The 19,682-nt window shown below is 43.9% G+C and overlaps 3 protein-coding genes across 3 annotated transcripts; 2 read left to right on the forward strand and 1 right to left on the reverse strand.

Annotated features, from left to right (window-relative positions):
• Positions 1-369: 369 nt before the first annotated feature.
• On the forward strand, positions 370-4,661 carry LOC116211437 (telomere repeat-binding protein 2-like). The gene is made up of 10 exons (XM_031545826.1): positions 370-623; positions 1,312-1,502; positions 1,605-2,265; positions 2,384-2,554; positions 2,624-2,686; positions 2,781-2,860; positions 2,961-3,205; positions 3,304-3,621; positions 3,773-3,836; positions 4,039-4,661. The coding sequence occupies exons 2-10, from the start codon at positions 1,422-1,424 to the stop codon at positions 4,195-4,197; spliced, it is 1,842 nt and encodes a 613-aa protein (XP_031401686.1). The 5' UTR covers positions 370-623; positions 1,312-1,421; the 3' UTR covers positions 4,198-4,661.
• Positions 4,662-5,746: 1,085 nt separating this feature from the next.
• Positions 5,747-14,230, forward strand: LOC116212322. The gene is made up of 4 exons (XM_031546873.1): positions 5,747-8,178; positions 10,083-10,182; positions 11,335-11,416; positions 11,687-14,230. The coding sequence occupies exons 1-4, from the start codon at positions 5,897-5,899 to the stop codon at positions 14,035-14,037; spliced, it is 4,815 nt and encodes a 1,604-aa protein (XP_031402733.1). The 5' UTR covers positions 5,747-5,896; the 3' UTR covers positions 14,038-14,230.
• A 9-nt stretch (positions 14,231-14,239) lies between these two features.
• LOC116211438 (scarecrow-like protein 14) lies at positions 14,240-15,979 on the reverse strand. The gene has a single exon (XM_031545827.1). It carries the CDS (start codon positions 15,561-15,563, stop codon positions 14,454-14,456), a length of 1,110 nt encoding a protein of 369 aa, XP_031401687.1. The 5' UTR covers positions 15,564-15,979; the 3' UTR covers positions 14,240-14,453.
• Between the last annotated feature and the right edge of the window lie 3,703 nt (positions 15,980-19,682).

Consider the following 19,682-nt stretch of genomic DNA (forward strand, 5'->3'; position numbering starts at 1 on the left):
CAAAGCGCGGCACAATGGCGTGCGATTTTCGAAATGAAAAATAAAAATTTCGATTTTAATGCAATTTTAGTCGGAGCTGAAAAATAGGAAAAAGAAAAAGGAAACAGCAATTTCCTCGGCAGCTTAAAATAGACAAGAGAACACCCGACGGATTTCTCGATCACGCAGACCGCGCCTCAGCCACTTGATGGCACTTAATGTCCACGTGTCACCATCGGAGAGTTACAAGATAACTGGTGGGCCACCCGGAAGACAAAGAACCGGTCGTTATGAGCATCTCGCTTTACCTGCTATAGCCCGTCAACTCGCGAGAGGCTACCGGTAGGGGCCGGTGGGCGGATGGTGCCATAAGAGCTCTGGGGTTTAAGCAAAATGGAAGAGACCAAAAAAAAAATAAAAATGTTGGGTGGTTTTCAGAGGGTTTAGGGCCTTTAGGCGATCGGTGATTGATAGATAGGGAGAAATCTTAAATCTGTCGAGCCTTTTCATCAGAAAGATCGAAAGCTTTTTCTCCGGAAATCATGTGTTAGGAAATGTGGGGAGATGAATTTCGAATTTAGCTCCGGTCTCTGGGTCTAGCATTTGAGCATTGGTTCATCGGAGAAGTTGCCCGGAGCCTGAAGGTGAGCAGATCGAGAGCTTCTGGGTTTATGTTTGGCTCTTTGCAAAAAATTCTCGGATTTGGTTCCTGCAAACTTGCATTTTCGTTGCAGTTTTCTGTTCCATGGATGAGGATATCAGAAAATTTGTAGAATTTCCAACAAGTTCTGAGGTTTTTGATCGGCCTGATTTACCGGAATTCAGGTTGTGGTCTTAAATGCGATTTTTTTTCTTCCTACGATAAAGCTCAGAATCTGGTCGAGCATTTGACTGTCGGAGTGATTGCTCACAATCTTAATAGCCGTTGTCGGGACGTTTTCTTCTCCTCGTCCTGATTCCTGAAATAAAGCTTGCGACTTTGTGGCGATTTGGCTCTAGTATGCCCGATCTGAGCTTTCAGTAAGCTTTTGTTTCGTTCGGAGAATTATGGGTTGGAAAAATGTTGGATTTTTTCTCCTTTAAAAGCACAGACAGTGCGAGATGACCAAGTGCAGTTTTTTCCAATTCGTAAATATCTGAGTTCGCTGAAATTGTCACATTAATGGGACAATTTCATATAATCACAGCAGGGTTTTGACGTAGCAGGGCAGAGCATTACAATACATAATTATACATCTGATTATCTGATGTGCAACCTCGATTTACTCTTTCGTTGTTTGTAAATGGTAGATATGATTTCCTCATGAAAATGCCTGCGTTATGTTTCTGCAGGTCGTGTCTTGGTTTTTGGAGTTCTATGCTTCTGGATATATATCAAGATGGACTGCGGATTGCTAGTTCTCTATGCTTGAAGCATCTCTTTGCATTATGGTCTCTCCAGTATGGTGTCAAATAGGAGACTAGAATATGGATTCAGTGGCTATCAGGTGCCTGCAACACCTCGTGCTCCTCGATCAGCCAGGGTAAGATTGTTTTACGAAATGGGTTGTTTCCATTCATTCGCCGACTTTCATCTTTGCATTCTAGTGCTCAGCTGATAAGTAGTGCTTTCCATCTCCTTCCAGCGGAGATGTTCAATCCAGAAGAAGGTTGATGACCGTAAAATGCATGCATTTAATCTCCTGGCAGCTGTAGCTGGTGAGCTATTGCTTGAGAAAGCTGTATGTCCGTCTTCCAGTACCTCTTCAACTCAAAAAGATCAATGTCCCATCAATGAGGCTGGTCGCGATAAAGAGTGGCAGGATAGATGTAATCCATTAGAACTAAAACCCTCTGTTCATGAAAACCGTGGCAAGAGCTTTGTAGTTTCTGAGCTTTTCTCACCAGATAAGGATAAAAATAATGGTTCAGAGTTCAAAGGGAAGGATGATTCAGTAAGTTCTGCAATTGAGGTAGGCCTTCATGAGGACAGCGGATCTTATTCTAACCAGGAAGATGAAGTAAGGGTACATAACAAGGAAGCACAGCTTAATAATGGCAACTTTGCATGTAGTAGTGATATTGACTTGTGCAGTTTAGGAAGTCCGATAAAATGTATTAGGGACAATAGGAAAGTATTTAGTAGAGATGATGACGACAACTTGCCGGGGTGCACTCATCCTGGCACCATGAAGAAGAAGCCCTTCACCTCTGTGCCGCGCATCGGTGACAGAAGGATACGGAAAATACTGGCTTCCAAGTACTGGAAGGCTCCAAAATTGAAGGTTGAGCACTGCTCTAGAAGTGGTGAGTCTCTTTAAATGCAGCAAGTCTAGATCACATATATTTATAGCTTTCAATCAGGTTCTCAATTCATTGATGTCCATCCTGTAATTTTTTGTGAATTCTTTTGTGCTTCAATCAGATGGAAATCTGAAGGTTGCTTACTGGAACAGGAAGGGCTGCTATAGACATCAAAGATCTCAGAGGAACTATCCTTTTAAAAAGAGATTCTTCAATATAAACTGCTCCAAGAATTCTGACGGAAGAGATAGAAGTCTGGCACCAGAGAAAGATTTTAATGGAGATGTCTCTGGTTAGTGTTTTTCCCTTTTGAATATGGAGTGACTTCTGAAGGATTTACCTAATTGCTTTAATCTCGCAGAGGATGGGCCATCACCTTTCAAGGAAGGTCAGCATTCCTTATATAGACGGAGGGATTCTCATGGTATGTGATCTTGTGATGCAAATTGCCATTTTATAAAACTCATTGATTTTCCACAATTTAAGGAGTCCTTACTCTGGAGGCATCTTTTGCTCAGTGAAGCTCAGGATCAAGTCTTTAAGAGTCCCAGAGCTGTATATTGAGGTTGCCGAAACTGCTACCGTTGGTTCACTGAAGGTATTATTCATGTGACTCCGCTACTTTTTTTTTTTTTTTTTCCAGGTACTTGTGCTAAATAGAAGGATGATCAGTATCTTCATGCTTTTTCGTTCTACAGAGGACTGTCATGGAAGCTCTGAGTGCAATCCTTAGAGGTGGAGTCCGTGTTGGTGTTCTACTTCGAGGGAAGAAGGTTAGAGATGACAGCAAGACTCTGCTGCAGAGTGGAATCTCACATGATAATCGACCGGATGCTCTGGGCTTCACTCTTGAGCCAAGCTCTTCACTAGCTCCAGCAGAAAGTCCTGCTCCTGGGCTTTCTCCTGCTTCTCTTCCCTGTGATGCATCTCAGCCTTATGCTGGGTAATGAAAATGGCCCAAAATTGTACCTTATATATGATATGATAGAGATAGAAACTTCAAGCTCACTTTGGAGATTTCTCTTTTCCCTCTCTTACCAGGTATGCAACAGATTCAGTTGCTCATCAGGGACCTTCTTTACCCCTAATAGAGTGTCAAGGGGCCAACTTGGTCAAGCCTATCAAAAATGATAATCATAATGCAGCCGCTCCGATTGACATTCCAATTGATGAATGCTCGGTGGATTCTAGAGCTTTAGTAGCGGTTCCTACTACGACAAGTAGGGAAGCTTTAGCTGTGGTTCCCGTACAGCAGAAACTTGGAAAGTCTGAGATTGCCCAGCGCCGTGTTCGCAGGCCATTCTCTGTTGCTGAAGTTGAAGCCCTTGTTCAAGCCGTTGAGAAGCTTGGCACCGGAAGGTATGCTAATCTTAATAACTGGTCCTCGTTGAAGCTGCTTTATCCTTCTTATTGATAGATCAGTGGACATCTTTTTGGTTCCAAGGGTTAAAAGAGGAGGTTTCGTCACTTGCTGACGGGCTTCAGTTGTTTTTCAATATTGTATATGAAGGTGGCGTGATGTGAAAATGCAAGCCTTTGATGATGCAAAGCATCGGACTTATGTGGACCTGAAGGTGAGGAGCTTAATTTCCAGATTTCTCCGCTATGTCAGATGTTTGGAAGTTGTGTAGGATAGATGGTACTTTTCCAAATGATTTTAAATTTCTGTTCAAGCTTTTTGCCCAAGTAGGTTTTGGGATTTCGGGGTTCTTCTCTCTCTCTCTCTCTCTCTCGGTCTGTGAAGTGTCTTGAGGGGAAGGATAATGTGATTCGCAGGATAAGTGGAAAACACTGGTGCACACAGCAAGAATATCGCCGCAGCAGAGGAGGGGAGAACCTGTACCTCAGGAGCTCTTGGACCGGGTGTTAGCTGCCCATGCTTACTGGTCCTACCACCAGTCAGAACCACAACAGCAGCAGCTGTCAGACGCATAGTGCTTTCCTGAGTCCATTCTCGACCTGTTTGATTGTGGATAGCAGTAGAGAGCTGATGGCTGTATTGGGAAAGTTGTCACGTAATTGACTATATTTTTGTTATGTATCATTGCTGTGATCATTGTGAAGGAAAAAGGGTGAAAGTAATTACAGGAGACTCGTCGATCGCACGTCCTTGCCCAGGGTTAATTTCCGTGCGGAGAAGTTGGCTCATTCAAGAGGAGGTTTCTTTAGACAGTCTGACAGTTTTTTTTTTTTTTTGCCCTTTCTTTTCCGGTTGTCTGTGCTTGGGTCAGATCCTGCTTGGGAGGTTGATGGAAAGTATTAGGCCTACCTAGTGGGAACTCTTAGTTTCGATATTGTACATTCTATGCTATAATTAGTTGTAATCCGTCTGGCAAATTTGTTTAGGAATTTTAATGACACAAGATTTGCAAGAACTTACTATACAGTACCCGTCTCTACTTTGTGATTTCATCATGAGCACAAGCTCTAAACATTTTACCCAAAAAAAAAAACTCTTGATTAAAAAAAAATTATCTCATAAAGTGTTGTGGATGATATGATCCTCGCATTGGCGTTGGACCACCCTGCCATGTCGGGCCAGCCTCAATTCCTTCTGGTTGAGGAGGAGCGAGACGACCTATCGATGACTGCCATGTCATTCATTACTAGCAATGTTTTGTAATCTCACTCTTGTTTTGACATTTTTGGGAAATTATTGTTATGAGTATGAGTTATTACGCATGATATTTCGTGATATCACCTGTTTTTTAAATATATCACATCATTTAAAAATTATCCAAAAATGCCCATTGTTTTACATCTAGTTCTAAATGGACTTATTGAAATGTAAATGGATTCATTCTTGTCACTGTGATTATTTGTCTGTGATAAATTTGAGAAAAAAAGTTAAAATTATAGGATATATGTGAGAAAAATTAAAATCATGTGATAAGTTTGGAGTTCATTTACGTTTCATTGACGATGTGATAGATTTGAAATAAGGTATAAATCATAGGTATTTCTGAATAATTTTTAAAGTATGTGATAGATTTGAGAAAATAATAAAATTATGGGATATATGAAATAATAATTCCTTATTTATTATTTATATTAACTTAATTGATGCAGTTTGGGGACAAATACAACGAGAGACTAAGGTGAATGTTTATATGAGTAACTTGTTTGCGATTACTCCCCACACCTTCCCTCATAACCAACCATCATCATCTTTGAATTGATTACCTAAACCAAATATGGGGCCGGAACGAGTCTCATAAAAATTTGATTTTTTTTTTTTAATATCTGAGCTAGTGTTGGACTTCTCAACATTCTACGCCTTTTCGATGCAGTCAGATGAATTCATTGTCTCCTTAAACACCTCTCGGAATGGATATAATGGAATGGATAATAAAACGAATTAAAGGGGAAAAAAGGAGGAGGAGAGTAGAGAGAGATCCTCCTCTTTTTTTTCTTTTTGCTGCTGTTGGACTAACGGGAAAGGAAAACGCGTTTTCACATGAGAAAATTTGGGGAGGTTTGACTTCACCTGGAGCTGTATATCTTCTCTCTGTCTTTTCTGCGACTCCTGCCATGTTCTGAGCTTTTTATAATTGCTGTATGCACTGTTTCTTCTTTGTACCATTAGGGTTACTGAAAAGGGGGGGTCTTTGAGAGTTGTACACGAGTCCTGCAAATGACTACTGGATCCGGTTCGTTAAGGGGTTTCCGATTTGATGATGAGACCCTCCTGCCGTGTTCGGATCAGCTCGGGAATCTTGCTGATGGGCACTCCATATTTTCCGAACCCTCCCCAAACTCTAGTTTCACTGGGGACCATCATCAGCTGCTAGTTCATCATCAGGAACCCGGTGGCTTTTCTGCCCCATCTTTGGTGCTGAACACACAGGCAGATTCTCTCCCTTTCGATGACAATGATTTCTCGGAAACCGTCTTCAATTATATCAGTCAGATGCTCATGGAGGAAGACATGGAGGAGAAACCTAGTGAATTTCACGACCCTTCAGCTCTTGAAGCCACTGAGAAATCCTTGTTCGAGGCCCTGGCTGAGCAATGTCCCTTTTCCCCTAGCAATTTCACATGCCCACCATATTCCCTAGATAATAGCTTCAACAATAATGATTCTGGAAATAACACTGATTACGGTGGTAAACCCAGCTCCCCCAGTAGTTTCAACTCTATCGAACCTCAGTGGATCGGTGATTTCGGAGAAAACAACCTTGCCCTGTTGCAAAGTCCTATATCAAAGAACTTCATTCTTCAATCTACTGCAAACTCTGGCTTGCAGCCGGCGGATCTCTTGGTGAGTACGCCGCAAGTTCCAAACTTGTATACTCAGAGCGATTTGGCCTTGCAGATTCAGAGAGGAGTAGAGGAGGCGAGCAAATTCCTCCCAAAAGGTAATCAGTTCTTCACTGATTTGGAGTCGAGTTCATTCAACCTGGCCCCGAAGAAGAAGCCGTCGACAGGTTTAGTTAAGATGGAGAAGGAAGAGGAGCAGTATTTGTCTCCTAACGGGAATAAGGAGAAGAAGAATCACGAGAGGGAGGAGACAGAATTTGACGAACAGAGGAGCAACAAGCATTCGGCAGTTTATGAGGAGGAAGCGGCTGAGCTTTCGGAGATGTTTGATAAGATCCTGATCTGCCCTCATGATCACATAGGGGGAAGACCCCATTGTCACGAGCGCAGGGAATTTTTGAATAATGAAGTGAAAGAAAAACAGAAGCCGGATGGGCAGAATAATGTCTCTAATGGTGGTGGTAAAGCTGCAACGAAGAAACCGAGCAATAATAGCAGCAATAACACTACCACTAAGAGAGCAGTGGATCTGAGAACACTCTTGGTTCTATGTGCACAAGCTGTCTCCACCGATGATCGAAGAACTGCTAGGGAGTACTTGAAGCAGATTAGGCGGCACTCTTCCCCGTTTGGCGATGGATCCCAGCGGTTGGCCCACTGCTTCGCTAATGGGCTTGAGGCCCGGCTGGATGGGAACGGCACACAGATCTACAATGCCCTGTCCTCGAAAAGGACATCGGCCATTGATATGTTGAAAGCATACCAAGTTTATGTCTCGTCATGCCCATTTCAGAAGATGGCGAATATCTTTGCAAACCACACAATCCTGGATTTAGCAAGGAAGGCAACATCCACCCTCCATATCATTGATTTCGGGATATTGTATGGGTTCCAGTGGCCTACACTCATCTTCCGTCTCTCGAAGCTGCCCGGTGGGCCCCCGAAGCTACGCATCACGGGAATCGAGCTTCCACAGCCTGGATTTCGGCCAGCTGAGAGGGTCCACGAGACAGGACGCCACCTGGCAAAATGCTGTGAGCGCTTCAATGTCCCTTTTGAGTACAATGCGATTGCCCAGAAATGGGACACCGTACGGACTGAGGACCTGAAGCTGAGGAATGATGAGCTTATTGTCGTGAACAGCATGTTCCGGTTCAAGAATCTGCTTGACGAGACGGTCGCTCTGAATAACCCAAGGGATTCCGTCCTGAAACTGATCAGAAGAATAAACCCAAGCCTCTTCCTGCAGGCGATTGTAAATGGGTCTTACAGCGGTCCCTTCTTCGTGACAAGGTTCCGGGAAGCTCTGTTCCACTATTCCTCCCTGTTCGACGCATTTGATGTGAACTTGGCCCGGGAGGACCAGATGAGGCTGATGTTTGAGAAGCAGTGGCTGGGTCGGGAGTCTGTGAACGTGATTGCCTGTGAGGGGGCTGCGAGGGTGGAGAGGCCTGAGTCATACAAGCAGTGGCAGGTGCGGAACATGAGGGCTGGTTTCAGGCAGGTCCCACCGGACCCTTTTGTGATGGGAAAGATGAGGCATCGGCTGAAGGAAAGGTACCACGAGGACTTTGTGCTTGACGAGTATGGGTGTTGGGCGTTGCAAGGATGGAAAGGTCGAATTCTCTATGCGTCTTCGTGTTGGGTTCCCGCATAGTGTTTTAGGCTACGTTTGGTTCGCTGGAATATAATTGATCCATAATAGAATAGATAGAGATTATAATAAACAGGAAATAGAATAGAAATTGTTATGAACTTTTATTTGTTTGGTTTGAGAGAATAACAAAATTGGAAGCTGAAATTTTATACTTGATTGATTGAAATATACGAGGAATATGGCATGTTTCAAAGTTAAAAGAGACATATACCCTTGATTTTAAATATTACATTAACGTAAAAATAATAATTTTGAAATAGCCAATGTTCATCTTCTTCTCCGAAGATGAACAACAACAACAACAACCACCACGGATAAGGTCAGGGCCAAAGTAATCAGTCGATCTTTCGCCATCATTCCTCTCCCTCCTCTCCTTCTCCGACCTCCTCTGGTCTCAAGGCGAGACACTCCGCCTATTCCTTGACCTCCAAGATGAAAAACTTCGACTCCTGCTCCTTATCCTTCAATGCCTGTCCTTGTCCTTGTCCCTGTCTCCGTGTCACTCTCTGCTTCGGCTTCGCCTCCTTGAGTGCCTGTCCCAGTCCTGATCGCGACCCCTCTCTTTGCTTCTCGACCGGTGCCGTTTGTCCGAAACCCTAGCCTGGCAGAGTGAGGGGATCAGTGTTTTCAAGCGGGGAATGGGTTGACGAGCGAGCTTCGACCCGCGAACTGGAGTCGCCAAGTGGATTGGCGGAGTCGAGTCGTTGAGGCGTGGATCTTCGAGGGAGGAATCGCAGTCGGAGGAGGGCTTGAGCACTTCTCAGCTTGGATTGCTCTGGCATCACAGTCGGGGAAGCAGAGAGGTAGAATGATGGTATGAGATTGAAATTACTGAAGAAAAGTGAGGGCATTTTCGTCTTTTCACACTCTTTTTCGGATACACAATGGCTATTTCGGACATTCAAGGGAGGCTTTCAAATTCCTTATGAAAGCCGGATTGTGATGCCCATCCGAAATAACTATTTTGCATTCCCATGAGCCAAAACGTCGAAATGCGTATTCCGTTTCTTTCCTGTGAACCAAATGTGCACTTATAGTTTTATGTAGGCCTGGTAGTGAGGGCTGGGGGATCATCCCATGTGGGTTATTCCTTCCTTCTTGTAGTTCAATTCGAGGGAGCTTACGATTTAGATAATCGTTAGACTGTTTGTAGACTTGTGGACTTAGATTTTGTATGTAGAGTTACCTTCTCATCTTCAGTTACCTGACTGATCTTCTATATCTGGGAGGATTTTGCTTCTGTGATGGATGGTGGGAATATTGTTCTGATCATTATCACATGCGAAGCATTGGCAAAGAGTATCCTTTACATTTCGATGATCAGTTAATAACTATAATAACCCCTACAAATAGCATTTCAGTAATCGTCTACAGGAATTATTATCCCATTAGTGCTTGCGGGCCTTTCAATCCGAAACCAAGGTATCTTACACGGATGTCCACCCTGAAGAAGCGTAGATGATCCGGCCCTGGTACCCCTGCAGCAGCCACTTATTATCCTCATAAACCATAAGATCCCCGTTGCAGTGTTCCTTCAACCTAGCCTGGTATATCTCCAGGAGCCCTCGGTCCAATGGAACCTGCCTGAACCCGGCCTTGGCAACTCGATTCTGCCACTGCTTGTAGGTCTCGGGCCTCTCAAACCTCTCTGTGCCTTCACATGATATCACATTTATGGCCCCCCGTCCGTAGTATTCCTCTTCGATGAACATCCTTTCTGGGCTGTCCCACGGCATGTTTACGTCCATCATATCAAACAGTGCTGAGAAGTGATGCAATGCTTCCTTGAATCGGGTCATGAAGAAGGGCGACTTGTGGGAGCCATTCACGACTGACGGAACAAACACATCGGGCTTCATTTCCCGGATAAGCTGTAAAACCTCATATCTAGGATTGTTCTCAGCAATGGTCTCGTCGATGAGGTTCTTAAACCAGAAGAGGCAGTTCACTGCAAGAACTTCGTTCCGGTTGAGTTTGAGCTCATTGATCTTGATGTTCTCCCAGTTACGAGACACAATTATTGTGGATGATATGATCCTCGCATTGGCGTTGGGCCATGCTGCCGTGCCGGGCCAGCCTCAATTCCTTCTGGTTGAGGAGGATCACGACGGCCTATTGTTGACCGCCATGTCATTCATTACTATCAATATTTTGTAATCTCACTCTTGTTTTGACATTTTTTGGGAAATAATTATAATTATAATTATTTATATTAACTTAATTAATGCAGTATGGGACAAGTATAACGAGAGGCTGAGGTGAATGTTTATATGAGTAACTTGCTTGCGATTACTCCCCTCACCTTACCTCATAACCATCATCATCCTTCAACTGATTATCTTGATTACCTAAATTATATATGGAATGGAGTCGGAACCAGTGCTATAAAAACTTGACTTTTTTAACAATTGAACCAGTGTTGGTCTTCTCAAACTCTCAAGAAGACATAAGATCATAGAAGAAGAGAGATCCTCTTTTTTTTTTTTTCTTTGTTCTTTTTGTTGTTGGGCTAACGGGAAAGTAAAACGCGTTTTCACATGGGAAAGTTCGGAGAAGTTTGACTTCAGATGGATGTAAATATATATATATATCCAAATATATATATATATATATATATATATGTATATGTAGCTAAAGGTCGGCTCAATCAACGGCCTCATCATCTGATCATTGACAATTGACAAAGGCAGGAGCTTTTAAGCCTAACCAGCCATCCATTCCATTCAATTCCCATTAACTCGCCTGCTGAATCTGAGAGACTATTCCTTCCCCAACCATCACCTTTGGAACCCATCGAATTGAGAAAATTTTGAATGCTCTCGTCTCGTGACAACGTGGTGAGAAAAAAATTAATAATATTATTTTAATTAAAAAGATTTATTATAATTAATTGAGTGATTAATGTATATTATTTAATTTATTATAATTTAATTAATTTTTTCATCCAGGATCACCCAATAATCCCTTCTCTCCGTCTCTGTCTCTCTCTATATATGTCGACAAGCATGCCACGACTAGGGGTGGAAAGGTTCTCTTTTGATTCTGAAGGACAATCGGGCTGCTAAGGAGAGGAGAAAGCAAAGCACCGACCTCGACGTCGGCCCTCCCTACTATCTTCTTTCGGCGGATTTCGTTCGCTTCATCTTCATGCTCAGCTCTACCTGGACTGGAATCTGTTCTGCCCTGGTCAGGTGAATCTTTCTCTCTTTTCTGCGGGTCCTGCCATGTTCTACGCAAGTTTCTGTTTTTCCCCAAGCACGCACTTAGCTCAACCGTCGTCTTTGTATGAGTAAAGGTATGAATTCCCGGACTTTAATTCTGCTTTCTGTTTGTTAAGGATTGTTCCAGGCTGAGTTTTGAGCTTTGAATTAGAATATCTGATTTTTTTTTTCTTGATTCAATTTCCATCCTCCTTTTGACCTAATTTCTATTTGGATTCTGAAAAATAATGACTGTTTTGAGCTTTTTATGAATTTTGTATGCACTGGTTCTTCTTTGTACCATTAGGGTTTCTGAAAAGGGGGATCTTTGAGAGTTGTACACAAGTCCTGCAAATGACTACTGGATCCGGTTCGTTAAGGGGTTTCCGATTTGATGATGAGACCCTCTTGCCGTGTTCGGATCAGCTCGGGAATTTTGCTAATGGGCACTTCATATTTTCCGAACCCTCCCCAAACTCTAGTCTCACTGGGGACCATCATCAGCTGCTAGTTCATCATCAGGAACCCGGTGGCTTTTCTGCCCCATCGTCGGTGCTGAGCGCAGAGGCAGATTCTCTCCCTTTCGATGACAATGATTTCTCGGAAACCGTCTTCAGTTATATCAGTCAGATGCTCATGGAGGAAGACATGGAGGAGAAACCTAGTGAATTTCACGACCCTTCAGCTCTTGAAGCCACTGAGAAATCCTTGTTCGAAGCCCTGGCTGAGAAATGTCCCTTTTCCCCTAGCAATTTCACACGCCCACCATATTCCCTAGATGATAGCTTCAACGATAATGATTCTGGAAATAGCACTGATTACGGTGGTAAAACCAGCTCGCCCAGTAGTTTCAACTCTGTCGAACCTCAGTGGATCGGTGATTTCGGGGAAAATTACCTTTCCCTGTTGCAAAGTCCTATATCAGAGAACTTCATTCTTCAATCCACTGCAAACTCTGGTTTGCAGCCGGCGGATCTCTTGGTGAGTGCGCCTCAAGTTTCAAACTTTTATACTCAGAGCGATTTGGCCTTGCAGTTTCAGAGAGGGGTAGAGGAGGCGAGCAAATTCCTTCCAAAAGGTAATCAGTTCTTCATTGATTTGGAGTCGAGTTCATTCAACCTGGCCCCGAAGGAGAAGCCTTCGACAGTTTTAGTTAAGATGGAGAAGGAAGAGGAGCAGTATTCGCTTCCTAACGGGAATAAGGAGAAGAAGAATCACGAGAGGGAGGAGACAGAATTTGACGAACAGAGGAGCAACAAGCAGTCGGCAGTTTATGAGGAGGAAGCAGCTGAGCTTTCGGAGATGTTCGATAAGATCCTGATCTTCCCTCATGGTCACAGAGGGGGAAGACCTCATTGTCACGAGCGCAGGGAATTTTTGAATAATGAAGTGAAAGAAAAACAGAAGCCGGATGGGCAGAATAATGTCTCTAATGGTGGTGGTAAGGCTGTAACGAAGAAACTGAGCAGCAGTAGTAGTAAACCGAGCAATAATAGCAGTAATAACACTACCACTAAGAAAGCAGTGGATCTGAGAACACTCTTGGTTCTGTGTGCGCAAGCTGTCTCCACCGATGATCGAAGAACTGCTAGAGAGTACTTGAAGCAGATTAGGCAGCACTCTTCCCCGTTTGGCGATGGATCCCAGCGGTTGGCCCACTGTTTTGCTAATGGGCTTGAGGCCAGGCTGGAGGGGAACGGCACACAGATCTACAATGCCCTGTCCTCAAAAAGGACATCGGCCGTTGATATGTTGAAAGCATACCAAGTTTATGTCTCATCATGCCCATTTCAGAAGATGGCGAATATCTTTGCAAACCACACAATCCTGGATTTAGCAAGGAAGGCAATATCCACCCTCCATATCATTGATTTCGGGATATTGTATGGGTTCCAGTGGCCTGCACTCATCTTCCGTCTCTCGAAGCTGCCTGGTGGGCCCCGGAAGCTACGCATCACGGGAATCGAGCTTCCACAGCCTGGATTTCGGCCAGCTGAGAGGGTCCACGAGACAGGACGCCACCTGGCAAAATGCTGTGAGCGCTTCAATGTCCCTTTTGAGTACAATGCAATTGCCCAGAAATGGGAGACCATACGGATGGAGGACCTGAAGCTGAGGAATGATGAGCTTATTGTTGTGAACAGCATGTTCCGGTTCAAGAATCTGCTTGACGAGACGGTCGCTCTGAATAACCCAAGAGATTCCGTCCTGAAACTGATAAGAAGAATAAACCCAAGCCTCTTCCTGCAGGCGATTGTAAATGGGTCTTACAGCGTTCCCTTCTTCGTGACAAGGTTCCGGGAGGCTCTGTTCCACTATTCCTCCCTGTTTGACGCATTTGATGCGAACCTGGCCCGGGAGGACCAGATGAGGCTGATGTTTGAGAAGCAGTGGCTGGGCCGGGAGACCGTGAACGTGATTGCCTGCGAGGGAGCTGAGAGGGTAGAGAGGCCTGAGTCATACAAGCAGTGGCAGGTGCGGAACATGAGGGCTGGTTTCAGGCAGGTCCCACTGGACCCTTTTGTGATGGGAAAGATAAGGCATAAGCTGAAGGAAAGCTATCATGAGGACTTTGTGCTTGACGAGGATGGGTGTTGGATGTTGCAGGGATGGAAAGGTCGAATTCTGTACGCGTCTTCGTGTTGGGTTCCCGCGTAGTGCTTTAGATACTCATTAGACTGTTTGTAGACTTACGGACTTGGATTGTGTATGTATAGTTACCTTCTGATCTTCAATTACCTTACTGATCTTCTATATCTGGGAGGATTTTGCTTCTGTGATGGATGGTGGGAATTGTGTTCTGATCATTATCACACGCGAAGCATTGCAAAGAGTATCATTTTCATTTCGATGATCAGTTCTAATGACTATAATAACCACTACAAATAGCATTTCAGTAATCGTCTACAGGAATTATTATCCCATTAGTGCCTGCGGCCTTTCAATCCGAAACGAAGGCATCTTACACGGGTTTCCATCCTGAAGAAGCGTAGATGATCCGACCCTGGTACCCCTGCAGCAGCCACTTATTATCCTCGTAGACCATAAAATCCCCGCTGCAGTGTTCCTTCAACTTAGCTTGAACCCAAAGGAACCTGCCTGAACCCAGCCTTGGCAACTCGATTCTGCCACTGCTTGTAGGTCTCTGGCCTCTCAAACCTCTCTGTGCCTTCACATGATATCACATTTATGGCCCTCCGTATGTAGTATCCCTCTTCGATGAACATCCTTTCTGGGCTGTCCCGCGGCACGTTTACATCCATCATATCAAACAGCGCTGACAAGTGATACAGTGTTTCCTTGAATCGGGTCATGAAGAAGGGCGAATTGTAGGAGCCATTCACGATAGACTGAACAAACACATCGGGTTTCATTTCCTGGATAAGCTGTAAAACCGCATCCCTGGGATTGTTCTCAGCAATGGTCCCGTCAAGCAGGTTCTTAAACCGGAAGAGGCAGTTCACTGCAAGAACTTCGTTCCGGTTGAGTTTGAGCTCATTGATCTTGATGGTCTCCCAGTTATGGGACACAATCCCTTGATACTCGAACGGGACGCCTAGCCTTTTACAGTACTTCACCAAATGGGTCCCAGTCTCCTCGATCCTCTCCAAGGGCCTGAACCCGAGCTGGGGTTTCTCTATCCCCGTGATCCGAAGCTTTGGGCGGCCACCGGGCCTCCTTGATAGGAGCTGAATGAGCTGTGGCCACTGGAACCCATACATAATCCCAAAGTCCACCACACGGAGGGTCTTCGCCTTCTCAGCCACTTTGGCGATTAAATTGTTCACGAAGGATATCGCGATCTTGCAGAACGGGTGTGCAAGAAAAATTGTCTGGTAGAATCTCAGCAGATCATTAATAGGTACCTTCATAGACTTAATATAAGGGTCGGGTTGTTGGACCACACGGGCCGAGAACCGTGCCTCAAGGCCCTTTGCAAAGTAGTGAGCCAGCCTCTGGACCCCATCCCCCATAGGAGAAGAGTACTGCCTGATCTGAGCCAGTAGCTGGTTGGCTGTCCGGTATTCATTTCCTGAGACAGCTTCAGCGCAGAGAATGAGGAGGTTCCTCAGATCGACTGCGTGCTCCTTCTTCTTGTCCTGTTTCTTAGCACAGACTCTGCTGCCACGGAACTGTCCCACTGGTTCCAAGCCTCTGTCATCTCCAGGAAGATGAGGAAGCATGTTCCCATCTTCATAGCATAGTGTAACAGCCTGTCCAATGCCTCTGAAAGATCGGTCTCCCCATTGGAAACTCCGACTTGTTTGTTGATCCTTTCTCTTTTAGAGTACCTGTCCGAGTCTTCGCGCACGTGATTCTTCCTCCCCTTTGAACTCTCAGGAAATCTATTCTCTCTCACATTTCTGTTAACCACAACATTAAATTTTTCGAGCCAACTTCTCTGTTCAGTAGCGACGATGAGCTTGATGCTCTGGGAAAGGAACTTGTGGGCGTCATCATCTGGATCTCTCCAGAAGTGCAGTCCTGACTCGTGACTGTTGGACGGGTACTGAATCGTAAATTCATCAGCAGAGGTCCCCACAACATCACCATCCGCACGTTTTGCAAAGCTGATCAGCGATGACCCTGAACTGGGCCATGACCCGGACCGCTCGGAAGTATTGGGAAACAGAGGTCGATAATTTCCATGAGAAACTAAACTGTTGCTGTTGTTTCTAACGGCACTACTGGAATTGAGCGTTATATCAGTGGCAATCACGTCATGTAGCGACTTCTCAGTGGCTCGAAGAGCGAACAGATCATGGGATAGGGACAACCGCTCCTCCGAGCTTTCCTCCATCAGGACTTGGTCTATGTATTTCAGAACTGGTTTTGAGAAATCATCGTCATCCAACTTGGATGAAAGCTCGGCCTCCCGGAAAGAGCTCGTGGACGAAGAAACCAATCCTCTAGTCCTGGAGAACGAGTTGGACGGCGGAGAAGGATTGGGGAAGCTTAGGCTGAATGGCATCTCTCCCAAGTCCTGATTCAGCACTGCTCAGCGGTTCAACGTGGGAACTGCCGGAAGAATCTGAAAAATGTGAGCTCGAAACCATCTTTGCGCCAAAAGACTTTTCAGCAGGGCCTTTAGCTAAGGTTGAGATCAGATTACTGTCGCCAGGACGACCAACTTACAGCCAAAAAGGAATACTTAAACAGAGAAGGGGTTGAGAAGTGATTAGAATCGGAATGGAGGAGTGGCATATCTCGATTTTGGGAACACGAGATATTCCTAGCTAAAAGTGAAGCAATGAAGAATGTAGGGTTAAAGCTGGCTGACTTGTGACGAACATAGGACAAGAGACTAGTGATGTGATATAGTTCAAATCGAGTCTACCTATATATATATATCCCAATACCTTAGCGGAATCCACAAGAGAAGTCTATTGGTTTGATTCAGGCAGCAGGCCGAATTGAACAAATAAGGGAAACCCGTACAATTAATCTCTCGAAGGTGGAGTCCCTTTTCATAATCGATTGGACTATGCTAGTCCAGACAATGATATGATTTCGCCGGTAAACCCACTTTTGTAACTGAAATCATAAATTGTTGGAACTGACGGGTTTAGTAGGACTCAAATCCGGGTTGGATTTCTCGATGAATACTAAACTTTATACTACTGGCCAACTAATCGTTAGCTATTGTTTATATGTACTTGTCTCCACTCTATTAAGGTTAAAGTTTGGCAAGTATTAAGGGGCCTGCATCCTATATAATAGCTTAAGAATTATTTAGATTTTTTCTTTTTGAAAAAAAAAAAAGAAACTTATCTCTTGTATAATTAATAATGTCTCTAAATAAATGCCGTCGAGGATCCTTTTTCCGTCAATTATCTGTGCACAAGTCGATGCTGCAGAAATGAACGTGATTGAAGTAATATGTTATAAGCGTGTAGAAATTGTTGCTCTTACAATTAATTTAAGTGGTGAATATCTGCATGCATAGCTTAAAAAGAAAAGGCCCTGCAATTTTGCTGCTTCCAACATAGATTTGTACTCGGTTAATGGGAGGGAGCAGTGAGCTGGAGTTTATTCATCTTCGTTGGCCTTAATCAATTGATGGACTTTGCTCAAATGGAGTACCCAAGAGGCTTGAAATTAGGTTAATACCCATTAATTAATTAATGGTCTCATGAAGATTCATTCAGGCTGCTCGCTGGTTCCAGGTCTTGAGACTTGCTGATCATCGAGTTCCTGTTAAGGTAGCTTTTTATAGTGAGCTAGCTAGTTTCTTACGAATTTCGGCAGGCAATACTAAACTTTTTAGGAAATCACAGATTCACGAGAAATTATCATGTTAATGAATCAAAACAGGGAACGGGATGGCCATGGGATGTCAGTGATCCTGATTGATCCTTCTGTACGTAAGTCAGTCAGCATTCCAGGCATGTTTGTCCCAAGCCGAACAATCCCCAGGTCAAGCCATCTATTATAGCTCGTCTTCGAGGACTGGGGGAATATTATCTCCTACTTCCATACATGACATTAGCTTCTGTGTCCCGAAATTTTGAAAACAAGGTCTCAAATGAAAACCTGGAATTACAGTCTGTCCACACTCTTCAAAGTTCAAACCGCAGAGAAATCGAAGTCACTCTATTATGCCACTGCTTCTACGTACACTAGTGGAAAGATCATCGGTACAGTGCTGTCAGTGTCAGGGCAATATAACTACGTCGATAGAATAGAAAGCCATGCAAGGCAGCAAATTCAGTGTCCGGCTCTACTCTTTAGTCAGATGTCCATTCAGTAGGAAGATTTTTCGAGCAATGCATCCTCGAAAGGCTTCACGGGAAAAGCAGCGAACTCTAGAAGCTAGAGCGTTGATCACCTTTGGACACGAACACTATCCCGTTCAGTTCTCACCTCAATGCATGACAAGGTACTCTCAGCAGGTTTGGCGCCATTCCGTTTGAGTACATTACAATCCGACCGGTGATTGCCTTGCCTATATCTGGATCTGGGGGACTGTCATGTTAGTGCTAGTTCCACGGGGCGCAACGGAAGCGAAAAAGGAACAGAAATTCAAAATTTCCTACCCGTGAAACTAATTCCAAGACCTACTAGAAGAATAAGAGTAAATAAAAACGTACCTGGAATATTTAAAGTTGTCGACCGAGCGTCCCACGCGTGACGCCTCTACTGGAATCCACACCGACTTTGTCGACGAGTCTTCGAGATCGGCGGTGCTAGTGACCAACACTCGAAAGAAACACTGGTGCGACTCTCGAAATTTATTAGACTTAATTGGACCTAATGAGTTGAACAATTCAACTCAATTATGCCCATTTATATACATACATGTATATCTTATATATTTGTGTATGTAAACGTACACAAACACATGCATACATATATATCTCATCTGTATTATATTTGTATGCTCTGTACCCTTTATATAACAAACAGGAAGGGAAGAAAATTCAAATCCCATCGATGTGGGATTAGAATTACATGGGCTCCCTACATGACATGTGTCTAGGTAAATGGCATCATTTAATTAGCCCATGTGTATGTATAAATGTAGACATATGTATGGCCCATGTGTCACCGTATTAATCGTGCATCAATTTGGTCCATTTAATCTAATAAATCGAGTCTAATTAATCGACAAATTTAATCTCATTAAATATCCGATTAATTAGTCGCACCATAAATCATCTAATCTCTATTAGACGATTTTATTGTTTCAAAATATCTCGTCAATTTAGTCGTAGTGTGTGACCCTGTAGGTTCCCAATTACGTTGATAGTAATATCGAAATCTCTATTTTAATATTACAAACAGTGAGCGGCATCTAGCAATGCATCACTGTTACTCAAGTAATCGAAAAGTCAATTTCTCGACGAACCTTGTGACCTATATTACCGTGTAATATAATCCATTGTCCTCTATATCTCTATTGAGCCCAAGGCATGGTCGATGACATCCTTGTATGGCTCAATATCTCTCTTTCTTGGTTTACTAGGTAAGTCTATCAGAACAAATGAGCTCGATATCGCTATATCGACTCATTTGGGTATGCATACACTTTTAGACTTAACCACCAAGTGGCCGTGAGATATCGCTCCCGTTTCGTAGGAGGGACAAATCCTATCTTGGTTACTCACATTCCTCTCCATGCTCTGTGATATACCCAATAACTGTCTTTATAACCAGCCTGTTACGGTAGCGTTTGACAGTATCAAAGTATATGGCATTACATGTAGGAATCCATGGTGATCTCAAGTCAAAGGACCATTACACTATAGTCACTTTGAGATATGCTAATGACAATCACGTAACAAACCATGTAGCAATCTCAT

The sequence above is a fragment of the Punica granatum genome, chromosome 6, assembly GCF_007655135.1.
Source record: "Punica granatum isolate Tunisia-2019 chromosome 6, ASM765513v2, whole genome shotgun sequence".
Taxonomy (NCBI): Eukaryota; Viridiplantae; Streptophyta; class Magnoliopsida; order Myrtales; family Lythraceae; genus Punica; species Punica granatum.

What these genes read in the sequence shown, in the direction of transcription:
- LOC116211438 (XM_031545827.1), bottom strand. Translation starts at nt 15,563, where the DNA reads ATGCTTCCTCATCTTCCTGGAGATGACAGAGGCTTGGAACCAGTGGGA.
- LOC116212322 (XM_031546873.1), top strand. Translation starts at nt 5,897, where the DNA reads ATGACTACTGGATCCGGTTCGTTAAGGGGTTTCCGATTTGATGATGAG. An exon ending in TTGATCTTGATGTTCTCCCA is followed by an intron (nt 10,183 to 11,334) that starts GTTACGAGACAC and finishes CTTCATGCTCAG; the next exon opens with CTCTACCTGGACTGGAATCT. An exon ending in TCCTGCCATGTTCTACGCAA is followed by an intron (nt 11,417 to 11,686) that starts GTTTCTGTTTTT and finishes TTGTACCATTAG; the next exon opens with GGTTTCTGAAAAGGGGGATC.
- LOC116211437 (XM_031545826.1), top strand. Translation starts at nt 1,422, where the DNA reads ATGGTGTCAAATAGGAGACTAGAATATGGATTCAGTGGCTATCAGGTG. An exon ending in TAGACGGAGGGATTCTCATG is followed by an intron (nt 2,687 to 2,780) that starts GTATGTGATCTT and finishes TCTTTTGCTCAG; the next exon opens with TGAAGCTCAGGATCAAGTCT. An exon ending in GGACTTATGTGGACCTGAAG is followed by an intron (nt 3,837 to 4,038) that starts GTGAGGAGCTTA and finishes TGTGATTCGCAG; the next exon opens with GATAAGTGGAAAACACTGGT.